Source organism: Neoarius graeffei, chromosome 27 (genome assembly GCF_027579695.1).
Source record: "Neoarius graeffei isolate fNeoGra1 chromosome 27, fNeoGra1.pri, whole genome shotgun sequence".
NCBI classification, from domain to species: domain Eukaryota; kingdom Metazoa; phylum Chordata; class Actinopteri; order Siluriformes; family Ariidae; genus Neoarius; species Neoarius graeffei.
The window spans coordinates 56,433,622-56,454,614 of record NC_083595.1 but is presented as its reverse complement, the minus strand read 5'-3'; the positions used below and the strand labels follow the sequence as shown (position 1 = coordinate 56,454,614).

General features: G+C 42.5%; 1 protein-coding gene across 1 annotated transcript in view; it reads right to left on the bottom strand.

The window, feature by feature from the left end:
- Positions 1-11,904, bottom strand: part of vstm2b (V-set and transmembrane domain containing 2B) — a 58,136-nt gene extending 46,232 nt beyond the window's left edge. The window contains exons 1-4 of the mRNA XM_060911469.1: positions 11,808-11,904; positions 11,484-11,662; positions 10,078-10,107; positions 9,275-9,620 (exon numbers count right to left, since the gene is read on the bottom strand). Of these exons, the coding sequence (XP_060767452.1) occupies positions 9,275-9,620; positions 10,078-10,107; positions 11,484-11,662; positions 11,808-11,868 (616 nt within the window). The 5' untranslated portion in view covers positions 11,869-11,904. The remainder of the gene's footprint in view (positions 1-9,274; positions 9,621-10,077; positions 10,108-11,483; positions 11,663-11,807) is intronic.
- Between the last annotated feature and the right edge of the window lie 9,089 nt (positions 11,905-20,993).

Sequence of the window (20,993 nt, the reverse complement as noted above, 5' to 3'; positions counted from 1 at the left end):
TTGCGTATTTTGGGCCAATATTTTGCAACCATGGTCAATATAGATCAAACTTTTGATAGAATCTATGGCCAGTCATTTTGCCCCGCCCCCACCTCGCACTCCGTCTGGTGCGGTAGTGATGTCCCATTGCAGCAGAGACCTGTGCGACCTTCAGCCGGTGCAGTAGCTGTTCTTTTACCACCGTCGTTATTCTCATCTATTCTGGTGTGTTCTTGATTTTTCCATTGTGTCCTATTTCACCATATCAAATACCCAAAATGTATCATATTATTAATATTTAAGTGAATAATCAATTCAGTCATCATAACTTGGCATTTTTAACCTAATCAATCAAAAAGAGGAAATTTATTCAATATTTTCACTCATCTGTGAAGGAGGGGCTTTAATTCTTCATGATGTACAACCCCGATTCCAAAAAATTTGGGACAAACTACAAATTGTAAATAAAAACGTAATGCAATAATTTACAAATCTCAAAAACTGATATTGTATTCACAATAGAACATAGACAACATATCAAATGCTGAAAGTGAGACATTTTGAAATTTCATGCCAAATATTGGTTCATTTGAAATTTCATGACAGCAACACATCTCTAAAAAGTTGGGACAGGGGCAATAAGAGGCTGGAAAAGTTAAAGGTACAAAAAGGGAACAGCTGGAGGACCAAATTGCAACTCATTAGGTCAGTTGGCAATAGGTCATTAACATGACTGGGTATAAAAAGAGCATCTTGGAGTGGCAGCAGCTCTCAGAAGTAAAGATGGGAAGAGGATCACCAATCCCCCTAATTCTGCGCCAACAAATAGTGGAGCAATATCAGAAAGGAGTTCGACAGTGTAAAATTGCAAAGAGTTTGAACATATCATCATCTACAGTGCATAATATCATCAAAAGATTCAGAGAATCTGGAAGAATCTCTGTGCATTAGGGTCAAGGCCGGAAAACCATACTGGGTGCCCGTGATCTTTGGGCCCTTAGACAGCACTGCATCACATACAGGCATGCTTCTGTATTGGAAATCACAAAATGGGCTCAGGAATATTTCCAGAGAATATTATCTGTGAACAGGCGGCACGGTGGTGTAGTGGTTAGCGCTGTCGCCTCACAGCAAGAAGGTCCGGGTTCGAACCCCGTGGCTGGCGAGGGCCTTTCTGTGCGGAGTTTGCTTGTTCTCCCCGTGTCTGCGTGGGTTTCCTCCAGGTGCTCCGGTTTCCCCCACAGTCCAAAGACATGCAGGTTAGGTTAACTGATGACTCTAAATTGACCGTAGGTGTGAGTGGTTGTCTGTGTCTATGTGTCAGCCCTGTGATGACCTGGCGACTTGTCCAAGGTGTACCCCGCCTTTCGCCCGTAGTCAGCTGGGATAGGATCCAGTTTGCCTGCGACCCTGTAGAACAGGATAAAGTGGCTAGAGATAATGAGATGAGATTATCTGTGAACACAATTCACCGTGCCATCCATCGTTGCCAGCTAAAACTCTATAGTTCAAAGAAGAAGCCGTATCTAAACATGATCCAGAAGCACAGACGTCTTCTCTGGGCCAAGGCTCATTTAAAATGAACTGTGGCAAAGTGGAAAACTGTTCTGTGGTCAGACGAATCAAAATTTGAAGTTCTTTATGGAAATCAGGGACACCGTGTCATTCGGACTAAAGAGGAGAAGGACGACCCAAGTTGTTATCAGCGCTCAGTTCAGAAGCCTGCATCTCTGATGGTATGGGGTTGCATTAGTGCGTGTGGCATGGGCAGCTTACACATCTGGAAAGACACCATCAATGCTGAAAGGTATATCCAGGTTCTAGAGCAACATATGCTCCCATCCAGATGATGTCTCTTTCAGGGAAGACCTTGCATTTTCCAACATGACAATGCCAAACCACATACTGCATCAATTACAGCATCATGGCTGCATAGAAGAAGGGTCCGGGTACTGAACTGGCCAGCCTGCAGTCCAGATCTTTCACCCATAGAAAACATTTTGCACATCATAAAACGGAAGACACGACAAAAAAGACCTAAGACAGTTGAGCAACTAGAATCCTACATTAGACAAGAATGGGTTAACATTCCTATCCCTAAACTTGAGCAACTTGTCTCCTCAGTCCCCAGACGTTTACAGACTGTTGTAAAGAGAAAAGGGGATGTCTCACAGTGGGAAACATGGCCTTGTCCCAACTTTTTTGGGATGTGTTGTTGTCATGAAATTTAAAATCACCTAATTTTTCTCTTTAAATGATACATTTTCTCAGTTTAAACATTTGATATGTCATCTATGTTCTATTCTGAATAAAATATGGAATTTTGAAACTTCCACATCATTGCATTCCGTTTTTATTTACAATTTGTACTTTGTCCCAACTTTTTTTGGAATCGGGGTTGTAGTTATTTTATATGAAAATCAAATTTACAAAAGCATTTGAATTGTAATCAAAACAATTTTCCACAGTGGAGGCCAGATAAAGCAAGATACTATCTTTATTCTTATTAAACATGACAAAAGAAACATTGAGTGTTAGGTAAATGCAAAAAAAATAGTAAAAATTAGAAACTGTATTTTTTGACCATCATGTCCCAAATGAGAGAGCAGTTTCTGAGATGGACCCATATTTTATTATATATATATATATATATATATATATATATATATATATATATATATACACACACACACACACACACACACACAGTAGTGCTTGAAAGTTTGTGAACCCTTTAGAATTTTCTATATTTCTGCATAAATATGACCTAAAACATCATCAGATTTTCACAGAAGTCTTAAAAGTAGATAAAGAGAACACGGTTAAACAAACGAGACAAAAATATTATACTTGGTCATTTATTTATTTAGGAAAAGGATCCAATATTACATATCTATGAGTAGCAAAAGTATGTGAACCTTTGCTTTCAGTATCTGGTGTGATCCCCTTGTGCAGCAATAACTGCAACTAAACATTTCCAGTAACTGTTGATCAGTCCTGCACACCGGCTTGGAGGAATTTTAGCTCATTTCTCCGTACAGAACAGCTTCAACTCTGGGATGTTGGTGGGTTTCCTCACATGAACTGCTCGCTTCAGGTCCTTCCACAACATTTCGATTGGATTAAGGTCAGGACTTTGACTTGGCCATTCCAAAACATTAACTTTCTTCTTCTTTAACCATTCTTTGGTAGAACGACTCGTGTGCTTAGGGTCGTTGTCTTGCTGCATGACCCACCTTCTCTTGAGATTCAGTTCATGGACAGATGTCCTGACATTTTCCTTTAGAATTTGCTGGTATAATTCAGAATTCATTGTTCCATCAATGATGGCAAGCCGTCCTGGCTCAGGTGCAACAAAACAGTCCCAGACCATGATACTACCGCCACCATGTTTCACAGATGGGATAAGGTTCTTATGCTGGAATGCAATGTTTTCCTTTCTCCAAACATAACGCTTCTCATTTCAACCAAAAAGCTCTATTTTGGTCTCATCCATCCACAAAACATTTTTCCAATACCCTTCTGGCTTGTCCATGTGATCTTTAGCAAACTGCAGACAAGCAGCAATGTTCTTTTTGGAGAGCAGTGGCTTTTTCCTTGCAACCCTGCCATGCACACCATTGTTGTTCAGTGTTCTCCTGATGGTGGACTCATGAACATTAACATTAGCCAATGTGAGAGAGGCCTTCAGTTGCTTAGAAGTTACCCTGGGGTCCTTTGTGACCTCACCGACTATCACACGCCTTGCTCTTGGAGTGATCTTTGTTGGTCGACCACTCCTGGGGAGGGTAACAATGGTCTTCAATTTCCTCCATTTGTACACAATCTGTCTGACTGTGGATTGGTGGAGTCCAAACTCTTTAGAGATGGATTTGTAACCTTTTCCAGCCTGATGAGCATCAACAATGCTTTTTCTGAGGTTCTCAGAAATCTCCTTTGTTTGTGCCATGATACACTTCCACAAACGTGTTGTGAAGATCAGACATTGATAGATCCCTGTTCTTTAAATAAAACAGGGTGCCCACTCACACCTGATTGTCATCCCACTGATTGAAAACACCTGACTCTAATTTCACCTTCAAATTAACTGCTAATCCTAGAGGTTCACATACTTTTGCCACTCACAGATATGTAATATTGGATCATTTTCCTCAATAAATAAATGACCAAGTATAATATTTTTGTCTCATTTGTTTAACTGGGTTCCCTTTATCTACTTTTAGGACTTGTGTGAAAATTTGATGATGTTTTAGGTCATATTTATGTAGAAATATAGAAAATTCTAAACGGTTCACAAACCTTCAAGCACCACTATATATATATATATTTTTTTTTTCCTAAATTCTATATATAATCCTGGGATCGAGGTGCTGACCTCTTCTGCTCCTCGGACCTGCCTGATCCATCCTGATGCCCTATGTCTGGTTGGAGTCTCATCACATCGCTCCTGTGGAGGACAGCCCCATATGGACAGTTGAAAGTCACACTTGGAAGACACTCTGGACACTTACAGTAATGCTTCTGAGGCTGAGGGCTACAGTTGGCTTGCTAACTTTGGGACTGCGGCTGTCATGAACAGTTTTGCACTCAAGTTTCCATTAATGAAGAGTTATAAATCAACGAAACTAACTTTATGTTAAAACTGTTAATGTTATAGTCATGTTGTCTGTTGTTGTCCAGGTGAGGATTGGTTCGCTTTTGGGTCTGGTTCCTCTCGGGGTTTCTTCCTCATGTCATCTGGGGGAGTTTTTCCTTGCCACCGTCGCTACGGGCTTGCTCATTGGGAATAGATTAGGGATAAAATTGGCTCATGTCTTGGGTCATTCAGATTCTATAAAGCTGCTTTGGGACAAGGTTTATTATTAAAAGCAGTATACAAACAAACTTGACTTGATTTGACTATATACATACAATTTAGAAAGAGACAAACTTTTTTTCTCCATGTCTGACAGTAAAACTGAGGAAACTTTTCCTGTTTTAGGTCAATTAGGATCCCCAGTTTTTATTTATTTATTTTTTTTTTTGGTAAAATGTCAGAATAATCAGAGAGATTTTTTTTAGAGAATTTTTAATTAATTTCATCAAAGTCAGAAGTTTACATTCACTTGCTTAGTATTTGGTAGAATTGCCTTTGAATTATTTAACTTGGATCAAGCACTTTGGGGAGCCTTCCACAAGTTTCTCACAATATCTTGCTGGAATTTTGGCCCATTCCTCCTGACAGAACTGGTGGAATTGAGTCAAATGCGTGGGCCTTCTTGCTTGCACATGCCTTTTCAGTGCCACCCACAAGTTTTCTCTAGGATTGAGGTCAGGGATTTGTGAGGGCCACTCCAATACTTTCACTTTGTTGTCCTTAAGCCACTTTGCAACTAATTTAGAGGTATGCTCAGGGTCACTGTCCATTTGGAAGACCCATCCACGCTCAAGCTTTAACTTTTTGACTGATGTCTTGAGATGTTGCTTCAATATATCCACATAATTTTCTTTCCTCATGACACTGTCTATTTTGTGAACTGCGCCAGTCCGTCCTGCAGCAAAGCAGCCCCACAACATGATGCTGCCACACCCATACTTCATGGTTGGGATGGTGTTCTGAGGCTTGCAAGTTTCCCCCTTTCTCCTCTAAACATAAGGATGATAATTATGACCAAACAGTTTAATATTTGTTTCATCAGACCACAGGACATGTATCCAAAAATTAAGATCTTTGTCCCCATGTGCAGCTGCAAACTGTAATCTGGCTTTTTTATGGTAGTTTTGGAGCAGTGACTTTCTCCTCGTTGAGTGGATTTCAGCTCATGCCAGTACAGAACTCGTTTTACTATGGATAATGATACTCTCTTACCGGTTTCAGCCAGCATCTTTACAAGGTCTTTCGCTGTTGTTCTGAGGTTCATTTGCACACTTCCCACCAAAGCACATTCATCTCAAGGACACAGAAGCTGTCTCCTTCCTTAGCGGTATGATGGCTGTGTGCTCCCATGGTGTTTATACTTGCGTATTATTGCTTGAACAGATGAACATGGGACATACAAGCATCTGGAAATTGTACCCAAGGATGAACCAGACTTGTGAAGATCCACAGTTATTTTCTTAATGTCTTGCTTGATTTCTTTTGATTTTCCCATGATGTCATGCTAAGAGGCCCTTGTGTCTGAATGTGTGCCTTAAAATACATCCACAGGTGTGCCTCCAATTAACTCAAATGATGTCAATTAGCCTATCAGAAGCTTCTAATGCCAAAACATCATCATGTGGAATGCTCCAAGCTGTTTAAAGTCACAGTCACCTTAGTGTATGTAAACTTCTGACTTTGATGAAAGTAATTAAAAATTCTCTAAAAAATTATCTCTGATTATTCTGACATTTTACAAATAAAAAAAATGGGGATCCTAACTGACCTAAAACAGGAAAAGTTTCCTCAGTTTTACTGTCAGACATGGAGAAAAAAAAAAAGTTTGTGTCTTTTTCTAAACTGTATGTAAACTTCTGGTTCCTGGAATTCCAATACAAGCTCACTTCATTTTACTTAATGAGGTCCTGATTAGGTGATCACCTGAATCAAATCTAATTTCACAAGGAAAAGTATAAAAACCACTACTGTGGTCAGCACTATCCTCTTGCAATAGGACCAGTTTGGATGGCAAAAACAGCGCTAGTAGGACCTTAAATTTGATTGGAATACAAAAATATCTATTCATCTTGTCAAAAGAGTTAAAAGGAAAAGTTTTGAGTGAGAAAAAGAAGGGTTTAATTCTGGCTTTAATGGCAGAAGGAAACAGTGAGCATCAGGTTGCTTCCATCCTCAATATTTCAAAGACAGCAGTTCATAAGAACATGGTCAAGCAGCAGACACTAGAGACAACAAAGTTACAGACTGGCAGAGGGTGAAAATGACTCTCCACTAACTGGGATGAGCATCAACTGCTTCGAATGTCACTCAACAACTATAGGATGACCTACAAAACAAATGGTAAATGGCAGTTGGGGTTAAGTGCATGGCAAGGACGGTTCAAAACAGGCTCCTCCGGGTGGGGTTGAAGACATGCAAAGCTAAAAAACAGCCCTTCATCAATGAGAAGCAAAGAAGAGCCAGGCTGAGGTTTGCTAAAGACCATAATGATTGGACCATAGAGGACTGGAGTAAGGTCATCTTCTCTGTTGAGTCCGATTTTCAGCTTTTCCTGTCACCTGGTCATCTCATGGTTAGACGGAGACCTGGAAAAGCCTACAGGCCCCAGTGTCTCACACCTATTGTGAAATTTGGTGGAGGATCGGTGATGATCTGGAGGTGCTGCAGCAAGGCTGGAATGGGGCAGATTTCTGTTTGTGAAGGACACAGGAATCAAGCCATGTATAAGGTTATCCTCTAAGAAAACTTACTTCCGCTCTGACAATGTTCCCTAACTCTGAGGATTGGGTTTTCCAGCAGGACAATGCTCCATTCCACACAGCCAGGTCAATCAAGGTATGGATGGAGGTCCATGAGATCAAGATCCTGTCATGACCAGCCCAATCTCCAGACCTGAACCCTACTGATAACCTCTGGAATGTGATCAAGAGGAAGATGGATGGTCACAAGCCATCAAACAAAGCTGAGCTGATTGAATTTTTGCACCAGGAGCAGCATAAAGTCACCCAAGAGCAACGTGGAAGACTGGTGGAGAGCATGGCAAGACGCATGAAAGCTGTGATTACATGTCAGGTTTATTCCACCAAATATTGATTTCTGAACTCATCCTAAGTTCAAACATTAGTATTGTGTTGTTTAAAATTGAATATGATCTTGATTTCTATGTATTATTCAAAGTCTGAAAACACTTCATCTTTTTTTTTAATTATTTTGACCAGTTGTCATTTTCTGCAATTAAATGCTCTAAGTGAAAAATATTTTATGTGGAATTTGGGGGAAATTATGTCAGTAGTTTTTATGGAATACAACAAAAACTTTCCTGCTCCTCAAACACATACCTATAAATAGTAAAACCAGAGAAACTGGTAATTTTGCAGTGGCCTCTTAATTTTTTTTCCCCAGAGCTGTGATACACACACTTCTTGGCCAAGAAAAGGTCACCATTTGGATTGAAACAAGCAATACTTAAGAGCCTTTGACATATCTTGTGATCATGAAAAATATGTTACTGTGTTTCAGAAGGGTCAAATTATTGTCCCACATCAAGCAAAAAAGACATCTAAGGAGATTGCTGAAATTAATGGAATTGGGTTAAGAACTGTCCAACACAGTGGTAAAACCTGCAAATGGTAAACCATCAACTTCATGGAAGAAATGTGGTTGGGAAAAACTCCTAACTGACCATGATCAGAGACCATGTACACACTTGGTGAAGTTGAATCGTAAATTGGTTATGTTTAATAGTGAAAGAGTATTTCCCCATGCACAATGCAAAGAAAAATCACAGGATTGGGAATAAACATGTGGTCATAAGAAAAGACTTCAGTTTGTTAGGGAACACAAAGATTGGACTCTGCAGCAGTGAAAAAAGGTCATGTGATCTGATGAGTCCAGATTGACCCTGCTCCTGACTGATGGGCATGTCAGGGTAAGAATGGAAGCTCATGAAGCTCCACCCCATCATGCATAGTGTCCACTGTCCAAGCCTCTGGATGCAGTGTTATGATCTGGGGTTAATTCAGTTGGTCAGGTCAAGACTCAGCAATGTTATGGGCCAATAAAATGAAGTCAGCTGATGACCTGAATGTACTGAATAACCAAGTTCACATCAGTGGGGTTTAATTCCCTGATGGAATAAAATTAGGGCTCAGAGAGTGAAAGAATGGTTCAGGTAGCACGAGGAATCATTTACACATGAATTAACCACCACAGAGTCCTGACCTTAACCCCCACTGAGAGTCTCTGGGAAGTGGGAGATGATTTTACAGAGAAATTCCACTATCCTGTAGTCAAGACAAGATCGCAGAGAAACATTAATGCAGCTCTGGATGGAAATAAATGTTGGGCCATTGCATAAGGTTGCTGAAACAATGCTATGGCGACTTCACACTGTAATCAAAGGTAAAGGCGGTTCAACAAAAAATTAGTGTGCGACTGTTAGTGTATATAAACTGATCCTATAATATATACATTGATTAATCTAAATATGAAATTAATATTGATATTACTTATATTATTAATGATAATGTTTCTGCATGAAAGCATTTAGAGTTCACGGAATTCTGTCTCTCTCTTTCTTTCTCTATCTCTCCCCCTCCATGGTTTCTCTCCTGTGTGATTTTTTCATCCATGTGGTGGTGCTGTTGCTCCATCACTCACCGGTCTTGTGCTGCTGTCTGTTGGAGGCGTTAGCAGTGTGTGTTGAGGCCGTGGTAAGGGTTGATGGTGACGATGATGGAGGGATTGTGTGGTTCTTTCCCTGATCCGGTTCGTTAGTGGCTCGTGCTGCACTCTTTAATGTCCAGCGGTTCTGGATATGAGACACAGCCTCCTCAGCGAGCATGCTGTCCTTTGGCGTCACGCGAAGCGTCGCCTGCACTTTAAAGTCTTGTGTGTCATCTGAGTATAAATTTGACACACGACACTCATACACCCCCTCATCCTCCTTCCCCACCTGGGACAGGCTGAGCTTGTGGGAGATGGCATTTCCCTGCACACGCACCGTCTGAGACCAACACAACAGAAAAATCCAAAGAGATATTAAACTCATCATTAACTATTTTCACACAACAATCAGTATCTCACTACAGCTGCACAAGGGAGGTGTTCAGTGTCCTGTGTGTGTGTGTGTGTGTGGTTAATACTATTTTAACAATTTATTATTAAATTCACAGAAAGGGAATTTACATTAATAATAATGCTAAAATAAAATAAAAATTAATTACAGATTGACTCTATAAATGACTCTGTGCAGTGCTGTGTTGCAGACTGTGTGATGTGTGAGAACTGCGTTTCCTTCCTGTGTTCAGGTTATATTCAGTGCCCAAATGCAAGGTTACATGATGACAGAAAGGTGCATTAAAAAATGTATATCTGCACCAACCCGCATATGGTTTTTTTTTTGGTTACCATAGTAACTCTCAAACCATATTTGATTAAAATCCCTGTTTATTTGCACTTACACTGATCTTAGTGGCGTCTCTGGGAGCAACCTGTAACATAAACAACACAGTGAGAATCTGAAGCACACATCATTCTTACCACGCACACGCATGTACACAGAGAGAGAGAGAGAGAGAGAGAGAGAGAGAGAGAGGGAGAGAGACACAGATTGTAGTATTTAGCTTCATAAACAAACCATTAGAAGATCCTTAAAATGTGGTTTTATCTATCATTATGGTTAATGTGTCCATGTCGGTATTTATGTACAATGGAAGGGACTGAAGGGGTGAGTATAGTGCTGAAGGGGTAAGTGCATGACTGAAGGGGTTAGTGTAATGCTGAAGGGGTTAGTGTAAGAATGTAGGGATGAGTGTAGTGCTGAAGGGGTTAGTGTAAGACTGAAGGGGTGAGTGTAGTGCTGAAGGGGTGAGTGTAGTGCTGAAGGGGTTAGTGTAGTGCTGAAGGGGTTAGTGTGAGACTGAAGGGTGAATGTAGTTCTGAAGGGGTGAGTGTAGTGCTGAAAGGGTGAGTGTAGTACTGAAGGGGTTAGTGTAAGACTGAAGGGGTGAGTGTAGTGCTGAAGGGGTGAGTGTCAGATTGTAGGGGTGGGTGTAGTACTGAAGGGGTTAGTGTAAGACTGAAGGGTGAGTGTAGTGCTGAAGGGGTGAGTGTAAGACTGAAGAGGTGAGTGTCAGATTGTAGGGGTGAGTGGAGTACTGAAGGGGTTAGTGTAAGACTGAAGGGTGAGTGTAGTGCTGAAGGGGTGAGTGTTGTGCTGAAAGGGTGAGTGTAGTACTGAAGGGGTGAGTGTAGTGCTGAAGGGGTGAGTGTAGTGCTGAAGGGGTGAGTGTAGTGCTGAAGGGGTGAGTGTAGTGCTGAAGGGGTTAGTGTAAGACTGAAGGGGTTAGTGTAAGACTGAAGGGGTTAGTGTAAGGGTGAAGGGGTGAGTGTAGTACTAAAGGGGTTAGTGTAAGACTGAAGGGTGAGTGTAGTGCTGAAGGGGTGAGTGTAGTGCTGAAGGGGTGAGTGTAGTACTAAAGGGGTTAGTGTAAGACTGAAGGGTGAGTGTAGTGCTGAAGGGGTTAGTGTAGTGCTAACCGTCTAATGTTTAATGTCTCTACTGTACATTACATATATACTATATATATATATATATATATATATATATATATATATATATATATATATTTTTTTTTTTTTTTTTTTTTTCTGTATTGCTAGAGAGACACCACCTGCCTGAACCAAATTCCCTCTGTGTGTCAGTCTACTTGGCCAATAAACCTGATTCTGATGTGGTTCATGTCGTGCTGACAGGGTTTGTGTCAGACTGAAGGGGTGAGAGTGGTGATGAAGAGGTTTATTGCAGGATCCAAACATCCCAAACACAGATATCAATTTCTCTCTCTCTCCGGTTTTTTTTTTTTACCTTGGCTCGGTTGCCTGTATGCGTGTTTTCATGTGTGTCCCGTGGAGTCGCCTCCTTTAGGTACCACCACTGAATCTCCAGAGCAAACGGAGACACACCAACGGCACGAAACGCACACGGCATCTCCACGTCCTCACCCTCACACACACTCACATCTGTGGGCACTTCAGTGAAGGCAGCTGTCACACACACACACACACACACACACACACACACGTAAGTATGTCAAGGCATCGCTTCGAAAAAAAAATTATTTTCATTTCATTTTAACTGACTCAGTTAAAACATTTCTAGGTGTGTGTGTGTGTGTACGCGCGCGCTCACCCTCTCCATACAGCAGTAACGGTGTGTTGAGGATGAGACAGTAAAGCCTCCGCAGCTCCATGTTAATCAGCGCGCGCAGATGTTTTATTTCCTCATGCCGTTTATTCGCTTTGATCCTCGCGCTTTTTCATTCCGGTTTAAATCCCAGACACTGAAGGAGAGCATACAATCCACAGGCGCAAGAAGCAACAATAACAGCTGTATGGTTCTGTGCAGCTGTAAAGCTCCGAACCGAGTCGATATTTCCGTTTTTCCGTTAGATGATCCCAGTGTACTTTATATCCGGGAGGAATCTCACTCCGCTGCGCGAAGCTTTATGTCCGCCCATCTCTCTCTCTCTCTCTCACGCGCGCACACACACATACAGAAAATACAACAACAAACACACCGGCGCAACACCACAGAATCACGAGTGTAAACACGCAGATCCGGAAAGAGCGAGACGCGCGCGCGCTTTGCTGCTCCGGGATTCACAGTGCAGCGGCAGCAGACGCGCTTCCCGCGTGCGTGCTTCAGGGCTCCTCTCAGCGCGCGCGTTTCCCGAGTGTGCGAGCTCTGTGAGCTGTGCGCGCGCGCCTCCCTCACAAATCTCAGCCTCTACGGAGCGCGCGCGCACTGACGCCAAACTGCAGCAGCAGAAAAACCGCCGATTCTCAGATCTTCTGTTTCAAATTTGAGATGAATGTAAATTCTGACACGTGATCTTCACTGGGTCCAAAGCGGGCAGTTCTGCCTCACGTTTAGCTGAGTATGCAATGGTCATGTGACAGATTACCGTTTCAGTTGAGTGAGAAAATCTGAGGAAAAAGGAAAGTGTCCCTCTGTTTTACAAATTATCTCCAAAAATAAAATTCCAAAAATGTTACAAACGAAATGTAAGTTTATCGAGCAATAAGAGTCCAAAGCACGAGCTAAAACCGAGGGCAAGAATTTTTAAAAATGTTTTAGCATTTTCGAGAAAGCATTAGGAAAGATATATAGTCAACACTTTAAAACTCAAATGACAACATGGTTTAATTCAAACTATTCAGAGTTCTTCATCTCATCTCATCTCATTATCTGTAGCTGCTTTATCCTGTTCTACAGGGTCGCAGGCGAGCTGGATCCTATCCCAGCTGACTACGGGTGAAAGGCGGGGTTCACCCTGGACAAGTCGCCAGGTCATCACAGGGCTGCACATAGACACAGACAACCATTCACACTCACATTCACACCTACGCTCAATTTAGAGTCACCAGTTAACCTAACCTGCATGTCTTTGGACTGTGGGGGAAACCGGAGCACCCGGAGGAAACCCACGCGGACACGGGGAGAACATGCAAACTCCACACAGAAAGGCCCTCGCCGGCCACGGGGCTCGAACCCGGACCTTCTTGCTGTGAGGCGACAGCGCTAACCACTACACCACCGTGCCGCCCCATTCAGAGTTCTTATTTTTATAATACAACCCCGATTCCAAAAAAGTTGGGACAAAGTACAAATTGTAAATAAAAACGGAATGCAATGATGTGGAAGTTTCAAAATTCCATATTTTATTTAGAATAGAACATTGATGACATATCAGATGTTTAAACTGAGAAAATGTATCATTTAAAGAGAAAAATTAGGTGATTTTAAATTTCATGACAACAACACATCTCAAAAAAGTTGGGACAAGGCCATGTTTCCCACTGTGAGACATCCCCTTTTCTCTTTACAACAGTCTGTAAACGTCTGGGGACTGAGGAGACAAGTTGCTCAAGTTTAGGGAGAGGAATGTTAACCCATTCTTGTCTAATGCAGGATTCTAGTTGCTCAACTGTCTTAGGCTACATTTACATTAGACCGTATCTGTCTCGTTTTCTTCGCGGATGCACTGTCCGTTTACATTAAACCACCTGGAAAAGCCGGGAAACGGGAATCCGCCAGCGTCCACGTATTCAATCTAGATCGTATCTGGTCCGGTGCTGTGTAAACATTGAGATACGCGAATACGCTGTGCTGAGCTCTAGCTGGCGTCCTCATTGGACAACGTCACTGTGACATCCACCTTCCTGATTCGCTGCCGCTGGTCATGTGACGTGACTGCTGAAAAACGGCGCAGACTTCCGCCTTGTATCACCTTTCATTAAAGAGTATAAAAGTATGAAAATACTGCAAATACTGATGCAAATACTGCCCATTGTGTAGTTATGATTGTCTTTAGGCTTGCCATCCTTCCACTTGCAAGTAGTAAGTGATATGCACTGGGATCACACACACAGCGGCTCAGTCCCAAATCGTGGCTTGTGCACTACACTCGCGCGCTGTGTGAGCTGTGCAGGGCCGGAGTGCGCACCCTCCAGAGGGCACTCGCTGTTCAGGGCAGAGTGATTTGGAGTGCAGGATGCCTGCAGAGCCGAGCGTATCCGTGTGTTGGCGTTGCTGTGTGCACGGCTAACGGTTTTAGTGTAAACGCGAATCGTTTTAAGAACGTTAATCTGATGATCCGCTGATTCGACGTAATGTAAACATAGCCTTAGGTCTTTTTTGCCGTATCTTCCGTTTTATGACGCGCCAAATGTTTTCTATGGGTGAAAGATCTGGACTGCAGGCTGGCCAGTTCAGTACCCGGACCCTTCTTCTACGCAGCCATGATGCTGTAATTGATGCAGTATGTGGTTTGGCATTGTCATGTTGGAAAATGCAAGGTCTTCCCTGAAAGAGACGTCGTCTGGATGGGAGCATATGTTGCTCTAGAACCTGGATATACCTTTCAGCATTGATGGTGTCTTTCCAGATGTGTAAGCTGCCCATGCCACATGCATTAATGCAACCCCATACCATCAGAGATGCAGGCTACTGAACTGAGCACTGATAACAACTCGGGTCGTCCTTCTCCTCTTTAGTCCGAATGACACGGCGTCCCTGATTTCCATAAAGAACTTCAAATTTTGATTCGTCTGACCACAGAACAGTTTTCCACTTTGCCACAGTCCATTTTAAATGAGCCTTGGCCCAGAGAAGACGTCTGTGCTTCTGGATCGTGTTTAGATACGGCTTCTTCTTTGAACTATAGAGTTTTAGCTGGCAACGGCGGATGGCATGGTGAATTGTGTTCACAGATAATGTTCTCTGGAAATATTCCTGAGCCCATTTTGTGATTTCCAGTACAGAAGCATGCCTGTACGTGATGTAGTGCTGTCTAAGGGCCCAAAGATCACGGGCACCCAGTATGGTTTTCCGGCCTTGACCCTTAGGTGCGGAGATTCTTCCAGATTCTCTGAATCTTTTGATGATATTATGCACTGTAGATGATGATATCTTCAAACTCTTTGTAATTTTACACTGTCGAACTCCTTTCTGATATTGCTCCACTATTTGTTGGCGCAGAATTAGGGGGATTGGTGATCCTCTTCCCATCTTTACTTCTGAGAGCTGCTGCCACTCCAAGATGCTCTTTTTATACCCAGTCATGTTAATGACCTATTGACAATTGACCTAATGAGTTGCAATTTGGTCCTCCAGCTGTTCCTTTTTTGTACCTTTAACTTTTCCAGCCTCTTATTGCCCCATCCCAACTTTTTTGAGATGTGTTACTGTCATGAAATTTCAAATGAGCCAATATTTGGCATGAAATTTCAAAGTGTCTCACTTTTGACATTTGATATGTTGTCTATGTTCTATTGTGAATGCAATATCAGTTTTTGAGATTTGTAAATTATTGTATTCCGTTTTTATTTACAATTTGTACTTTGTCCCAACTTTTTTGGAATCGGGGTTGTATAATATACAGCGGTGGACAGTAACGAAGTACATTTACTTGAGTACTGTACTTAAGTACACTTTTTGAGTATCTGTACTTTACTTGAGTATTATTTTTTTTTGGAAACTTATGACTTTAACTTCAGTACATTTGAAAGACAAATATCATACTTTTCACTCCACTACATTTCTATCAAGCTCCTCGTTACTCGTTACTATGAAGCAGCTTTGAAAGTGGATTTTTTTTCTTTTCTTTTCTAAAACGTGATTGTTTTTTTTTTCGCAGGTGACACTGAGAGCTGATCAGTAATCACTAGGGTCACGTCATGTCCATAGACTGGATAAAATCAAAATCAATTATTTCTCCGCAGCATTATTTAACATGATCAGTTGATGGCAGAATGGAAGGAGGCAGTTCTTCTGGGGAATGAATGCACCCATGATTCTATAACTAGAACCCATGTTTCAGTTTTCTGAAAGGATTAAAGAGTTGCTTCATTTTAAATGTTTGCTTTGTTTGCCTAAAACGAACCACACCACAGCCTACAAAAACTCGCTGTCCAACTTGCAGAAGCATATTAAGGTCTGTAAGCGTTTTATTGCAAGAGAATAAAATCCAACCCTAACCCTAGGTGTTTCCAAGGTGTTTGAAGTCCAGTGTGAAGTTTCAAATTAAATCCAAAATTTACTTTCATCTGAAAAGAGGACTTTGGACCACTGAGCAACAGTTGGTTCTTTCTCTCCTTAGTCCAGGTAAGATGCTTCTGACGTTGTCTCTGGTTCAGGAGGGGCTTGATATTAGGAATGTGACAGTTGTAGCCCCTTTCCTGAAGACATCTGTGCATGGTGGCTCTTGATGCACTGACACCAGCCTCCGTCCACTCCTTGTGAAGGTCTCCCAAGTTCTTGAATCAACTTTTCTTGACAATCCTCTCAAGGCTGTGCTCATCCCTGTTGCTTGTGCACCTTTTCCAGCCAGCCTTTTCAGCAATGGCCTTCTGTGGCTTACCCTCCTTGTGGAGGGAGTTGATGATCATCTTCTGGATCATCAGCCTGCAACAACTAGCTCCATCAGGAGGTGGTCCCCTGAAATGGAAGATGCCTTCGGGGACTGTTATGACATCATGGACTGGGATGTGCTGCTTAGCCCACACTGTGAGGACATAGAGGGGCTGACACACTGTCTAACGGATTACCTCAACTTCTGTGCAGATGTGGTCTCCCCCACTAAGACTGTACAGTGTTACCCTAATAACAAGCCATGGGTAACACAGGAAGTCAAAGCTGTCCTCAACAGGAAGAAGGCCGCCTTCAGGAGCAGGGATAGGGAGCCGATGAAAGCAGCACAGCAGAAGGTAAAATGCTGCATGAGGGAAGCTAAGGACAGCTACAGGAGAAAGGTGGAGCAGAAGCTGAAGGAGAACAGCATGAGGGAGGTCTGGGAAGGTGTGAAAAACATCACAGACCACAATACAAAGACCAGAGTCGTTGAGGGGACAGTGGAGAGAGCGAATGAGTTGAATGACTTTTTCAATCGGTTCAACCAGCCCACATCCCCCCCACCCTCTCCCTCACTGCAGCCATCTCTCCTTCTTCCCTCAACACACCTCCCCCCAGTCATCACAGCAGCCCCCTGCTCCCCCTCCTCCCCCACCTCAACACAGACTCCTCCATGCATAACTGAAGACCAGGTCAGAGGTCAACGGAGGAAGCTTCACCCCAGGAAAGCAGCAGACCCGGACAAGGTGTGTCCCGACTACTGAAGACCTGTGCTGCTGAACTGGGTGAACCACTCCAACGCATCTTCAATCTCAGCCTGCAGCTGGGGAGAGTGCCAACCCTCTGGAAGATATCATGTATCATTCCAGTTCCCAAAAAGAATTGACCCAGCGAGCTGAATGACTTCCGACCAGTGGCACTCACTTCACATCTGATGAAGACGTTGGAGCGGCTCTTCCTCAGCCTCCTCAGACCCCAGGTACAACATGGCCAGGACTGTCTGCAGTTTGCATACCGGGCAGGTGTTGGTGTGGAAGACACCATCCTCTACCTGCTACACTGAGCCCACTTGCATCTGGATAAGGGAAATGGCAGAGTGAGGATCCTCTTCTTGGACTTCTCGAGTGCCTTCAACACCATCCAGCCCCTATTGCTTCAGGATAAACTGAACAGGATGCGAGTGGACCCATGCCTGATCACCTGGATCTCCAGCTACCTCACTGACAGGCCACAGTACTTCAGGCTGAAGGACATCACATCTGACACTGTGATTAGCAGCACCGGAGCACCCCAGGGCACGGTGCTGGCCCCTCTTCTCTTCACCCTTTACACTGCGGACTTCTGTTACAACCCGGAGCTGTGTCACATTCAGAAGTTTGCCGATGACACAGCCATTGTTGGGTGTATCAGTGACGACAGAGAGGAGTATAGGAGCCTGGTGAGGGACTTTGCTGTGTGGTGCAACAGGAACCATCTGCAGCTCAACACCTCGAAGACCAAGGAGCTGGTCATTGACTTTGAGAGGTCCAGACCAAGGTCACAACCAGTTCTGATCGAGGGAGTTGAGGTGGAGGCTGTGGATTCCTACAAGTACCTCGGGCTGTGGCTGGACAGCAAGCTGGACTGGACTTGCAACACCAAACACTTATACAGGAAGGGACAGAGCAGGCTATACTTCCTTAGGAGGCTGTGGTCCTTTAACATCTGCAGGAAACTCCTGTGGATGTTCTATCAGTCTGTGGTCGCCAGTGTCCTGTTTAACACCGTGGTGTGCTGGGGGGGCAGCACATCCAAGAAGGACACATCCAGGCTGGACAAACTGATCAGGCAGGCCGGCTCTGCGGTCGGCATGAAGCTGGACTCTCTGGTGACGGTGGGAGAGAAGAGGTCTATGGACAAACTATTGAACATCATGGACGATGCCAGTCACCCTCTGCACACCGTCATCAGCAACCAGAGGAGCCTGTTCAGTGACAGAATGCTCCTTCCCAAGTGCAGGACGAACAGACTCAAAAACTCCTTTGTCCCTCACGCCATCAGACTGTACAATTCCTCTCTGGGGGGAGGGGTAACAGGAGGACAGAGGATGGGAAGGAGCAGTAGCCTAGCCTAACAATAAGCAATACCGGACAATGTGCAATATAAAGTACAATATCTCTCCTGCCCCCACCCCCCTTTTTCTATCTTTTCCCCCCTTCCCCCCTTCCCCCCTTCCCCATATCTTATTCTTTTTATATTTGTATATGTAAATAATTTATTTTAATTTATCTAGAAGTTTTCTCTACTTATTTTCTTTGTTTATCTGTAATGATGCTGCTGGAATCTTAATTTCCCTGAGGGAACCCTCCCAAAGGGATCAATAAAGTTTTATCTAATCTAATCTAATCTAATCTAATCTAATCTAATCTAATCTAATCTAATCTAATCTAATCTAATCTAATCTGTCGAGTCAGCAGTCTTCACCATGATTGGGGTTGTGTGGACTGAACGAGACTGAGAGATAGGTGGAATTTATGCTTTTTTACTTAAACTCAAACTGAAGCCATGGCTTAATGTTTAGAGAAGCAGATTTGGGACCAAAAGGTGGCTGGTTTGATTCCCTGGACCAGCAGGACTGGCTAAAGTGCCCTTGAGCAAGACACCTAACCCCAACTGCTCTGGCAAGAGTGGTGTATATTGTGTCTGATTATCCAAAGAAGAAATGATGATGTGATTATCAGTTCAGGTGGTGCCCAGCCAAAATAAAACTTGAAATGAAATATTCTAATATAATTTGAGATACTGGATTTCTGATTTTCATTAGCTATAAGACATGATCATCTAAGTTAATACAAAAAAAAGGCTCGAAAATTACACTTAACATGTAATGAATATAGAATATATGAAAGTTTAACTTTTTTAATTAAATTGTGAAAAAAGTGGGTTCCATTAGAGGACTACCTGTTACCAACTCACCTGTTTACCTGTAGAATATTTAAAACAGGTGTTTTTTAGCTTTCCACAACATTCCCAGTCTTTGGTTGTCACTGTCCCGACCTTTTTGGAATTGGGGTTATAAAAACCCAGACTTTGAACAAACAAATTTCACCACTACCAGAAGCTAATTCCTTTTTTCTATTACATGTTCTTTTACATTCAAGTGAACTGGATCTTCTTTCCCCCCACAGGCTAATTTCATTCACAGCTGCTCTGGTTGGTTCTTAAATTTAAATCTAACATGATGGAAGAATGAGTGTATGTGCTGCTCTACAAAATATCTCTACTTCAGTGTACATCAAGCAGAGATGTTTCATTCTGATTTCTTTTCCTTCACTGTGGAGTCCCTGTGGGTTCCATTAGAGGACTTTTTTTTTTTTTTTTGGATACACACCAGTGGGTCATGTAACCATTTTTTTTAAATGGTACCCAACTTCATTACTATGTGCATAGTACAAGGCTGCCATTCCTCATACTTCATACCTCAGTGCTCTGTATTCCCTCAGCTACTCTGGACACTAACATATTCCACTGAATGTGGGATTCCTTCAAATTTACTAACTTCTGCGCTCTATAGTGAATAGGGTCTGGTTTTGCAGATATAGGCATTGGCTATAGATTTTTAAAAACACTCACCATGAATAAAAAGTAAAACAGGAAACAGAAGTCCTTTTGTTCTGCCTAAATTAGCTAAAAGCATTGAGAAACATTGGGGCATTCAGTGGAACACATTCCAGAAAAAATGAGCATTTCAAAATGGTTTCTTCCAGAACAAAAATATTGTCAAGAAAATTATGCATGTTATCGTTCCATCCTCCTGTGATGACTGTAATTATTCACGTGAGTGACAGTCCAATGTCTTTACTTCTATTAACATCACAATTTCTGCCATTAATCTAAAGAACTACTGCTGTTACTGTATTAAATGTTCCTAATGTACTTTTCCCTTCTTATCTCTCTCACTCTCACACACACACACACACACACACACACACACACACACACACACACACACACACACCACTCTATATCCACACTACACATCGCAGTGGGAAAGCACTAAAGAAGTTCATCTTTACATTCAGTTGATAGTGCAGCTCAATTCACACACACACACACACACACACACACACACACACACACACACACACACACACACACACCCCTTAACTCCCTTCCAGCTGCCTTTCTGCCAATAATGCAGCACTTGTTTTACCAACACTGCTTTAACTAGAGGCAGAGAGAGAGAGAGAGAGAGAGAGAGAGAGAGAGAATCAGATGTGAACCATTTCAGAAGCATTTTTGTTAGAATTTTGTTGATTTTGTTTTGGTTATTGAATATATCTTCCAAATCCCTATACAACTGAACACATTTCCAACATAAAATGTAAAGCGAGGCAAAATAGAAAGATCTTTGGTTTTTTTTATTCCATTTGGCATGAGTAAGATTTCAAATGACTACAATGAGATATATGAGTAATGTGTATG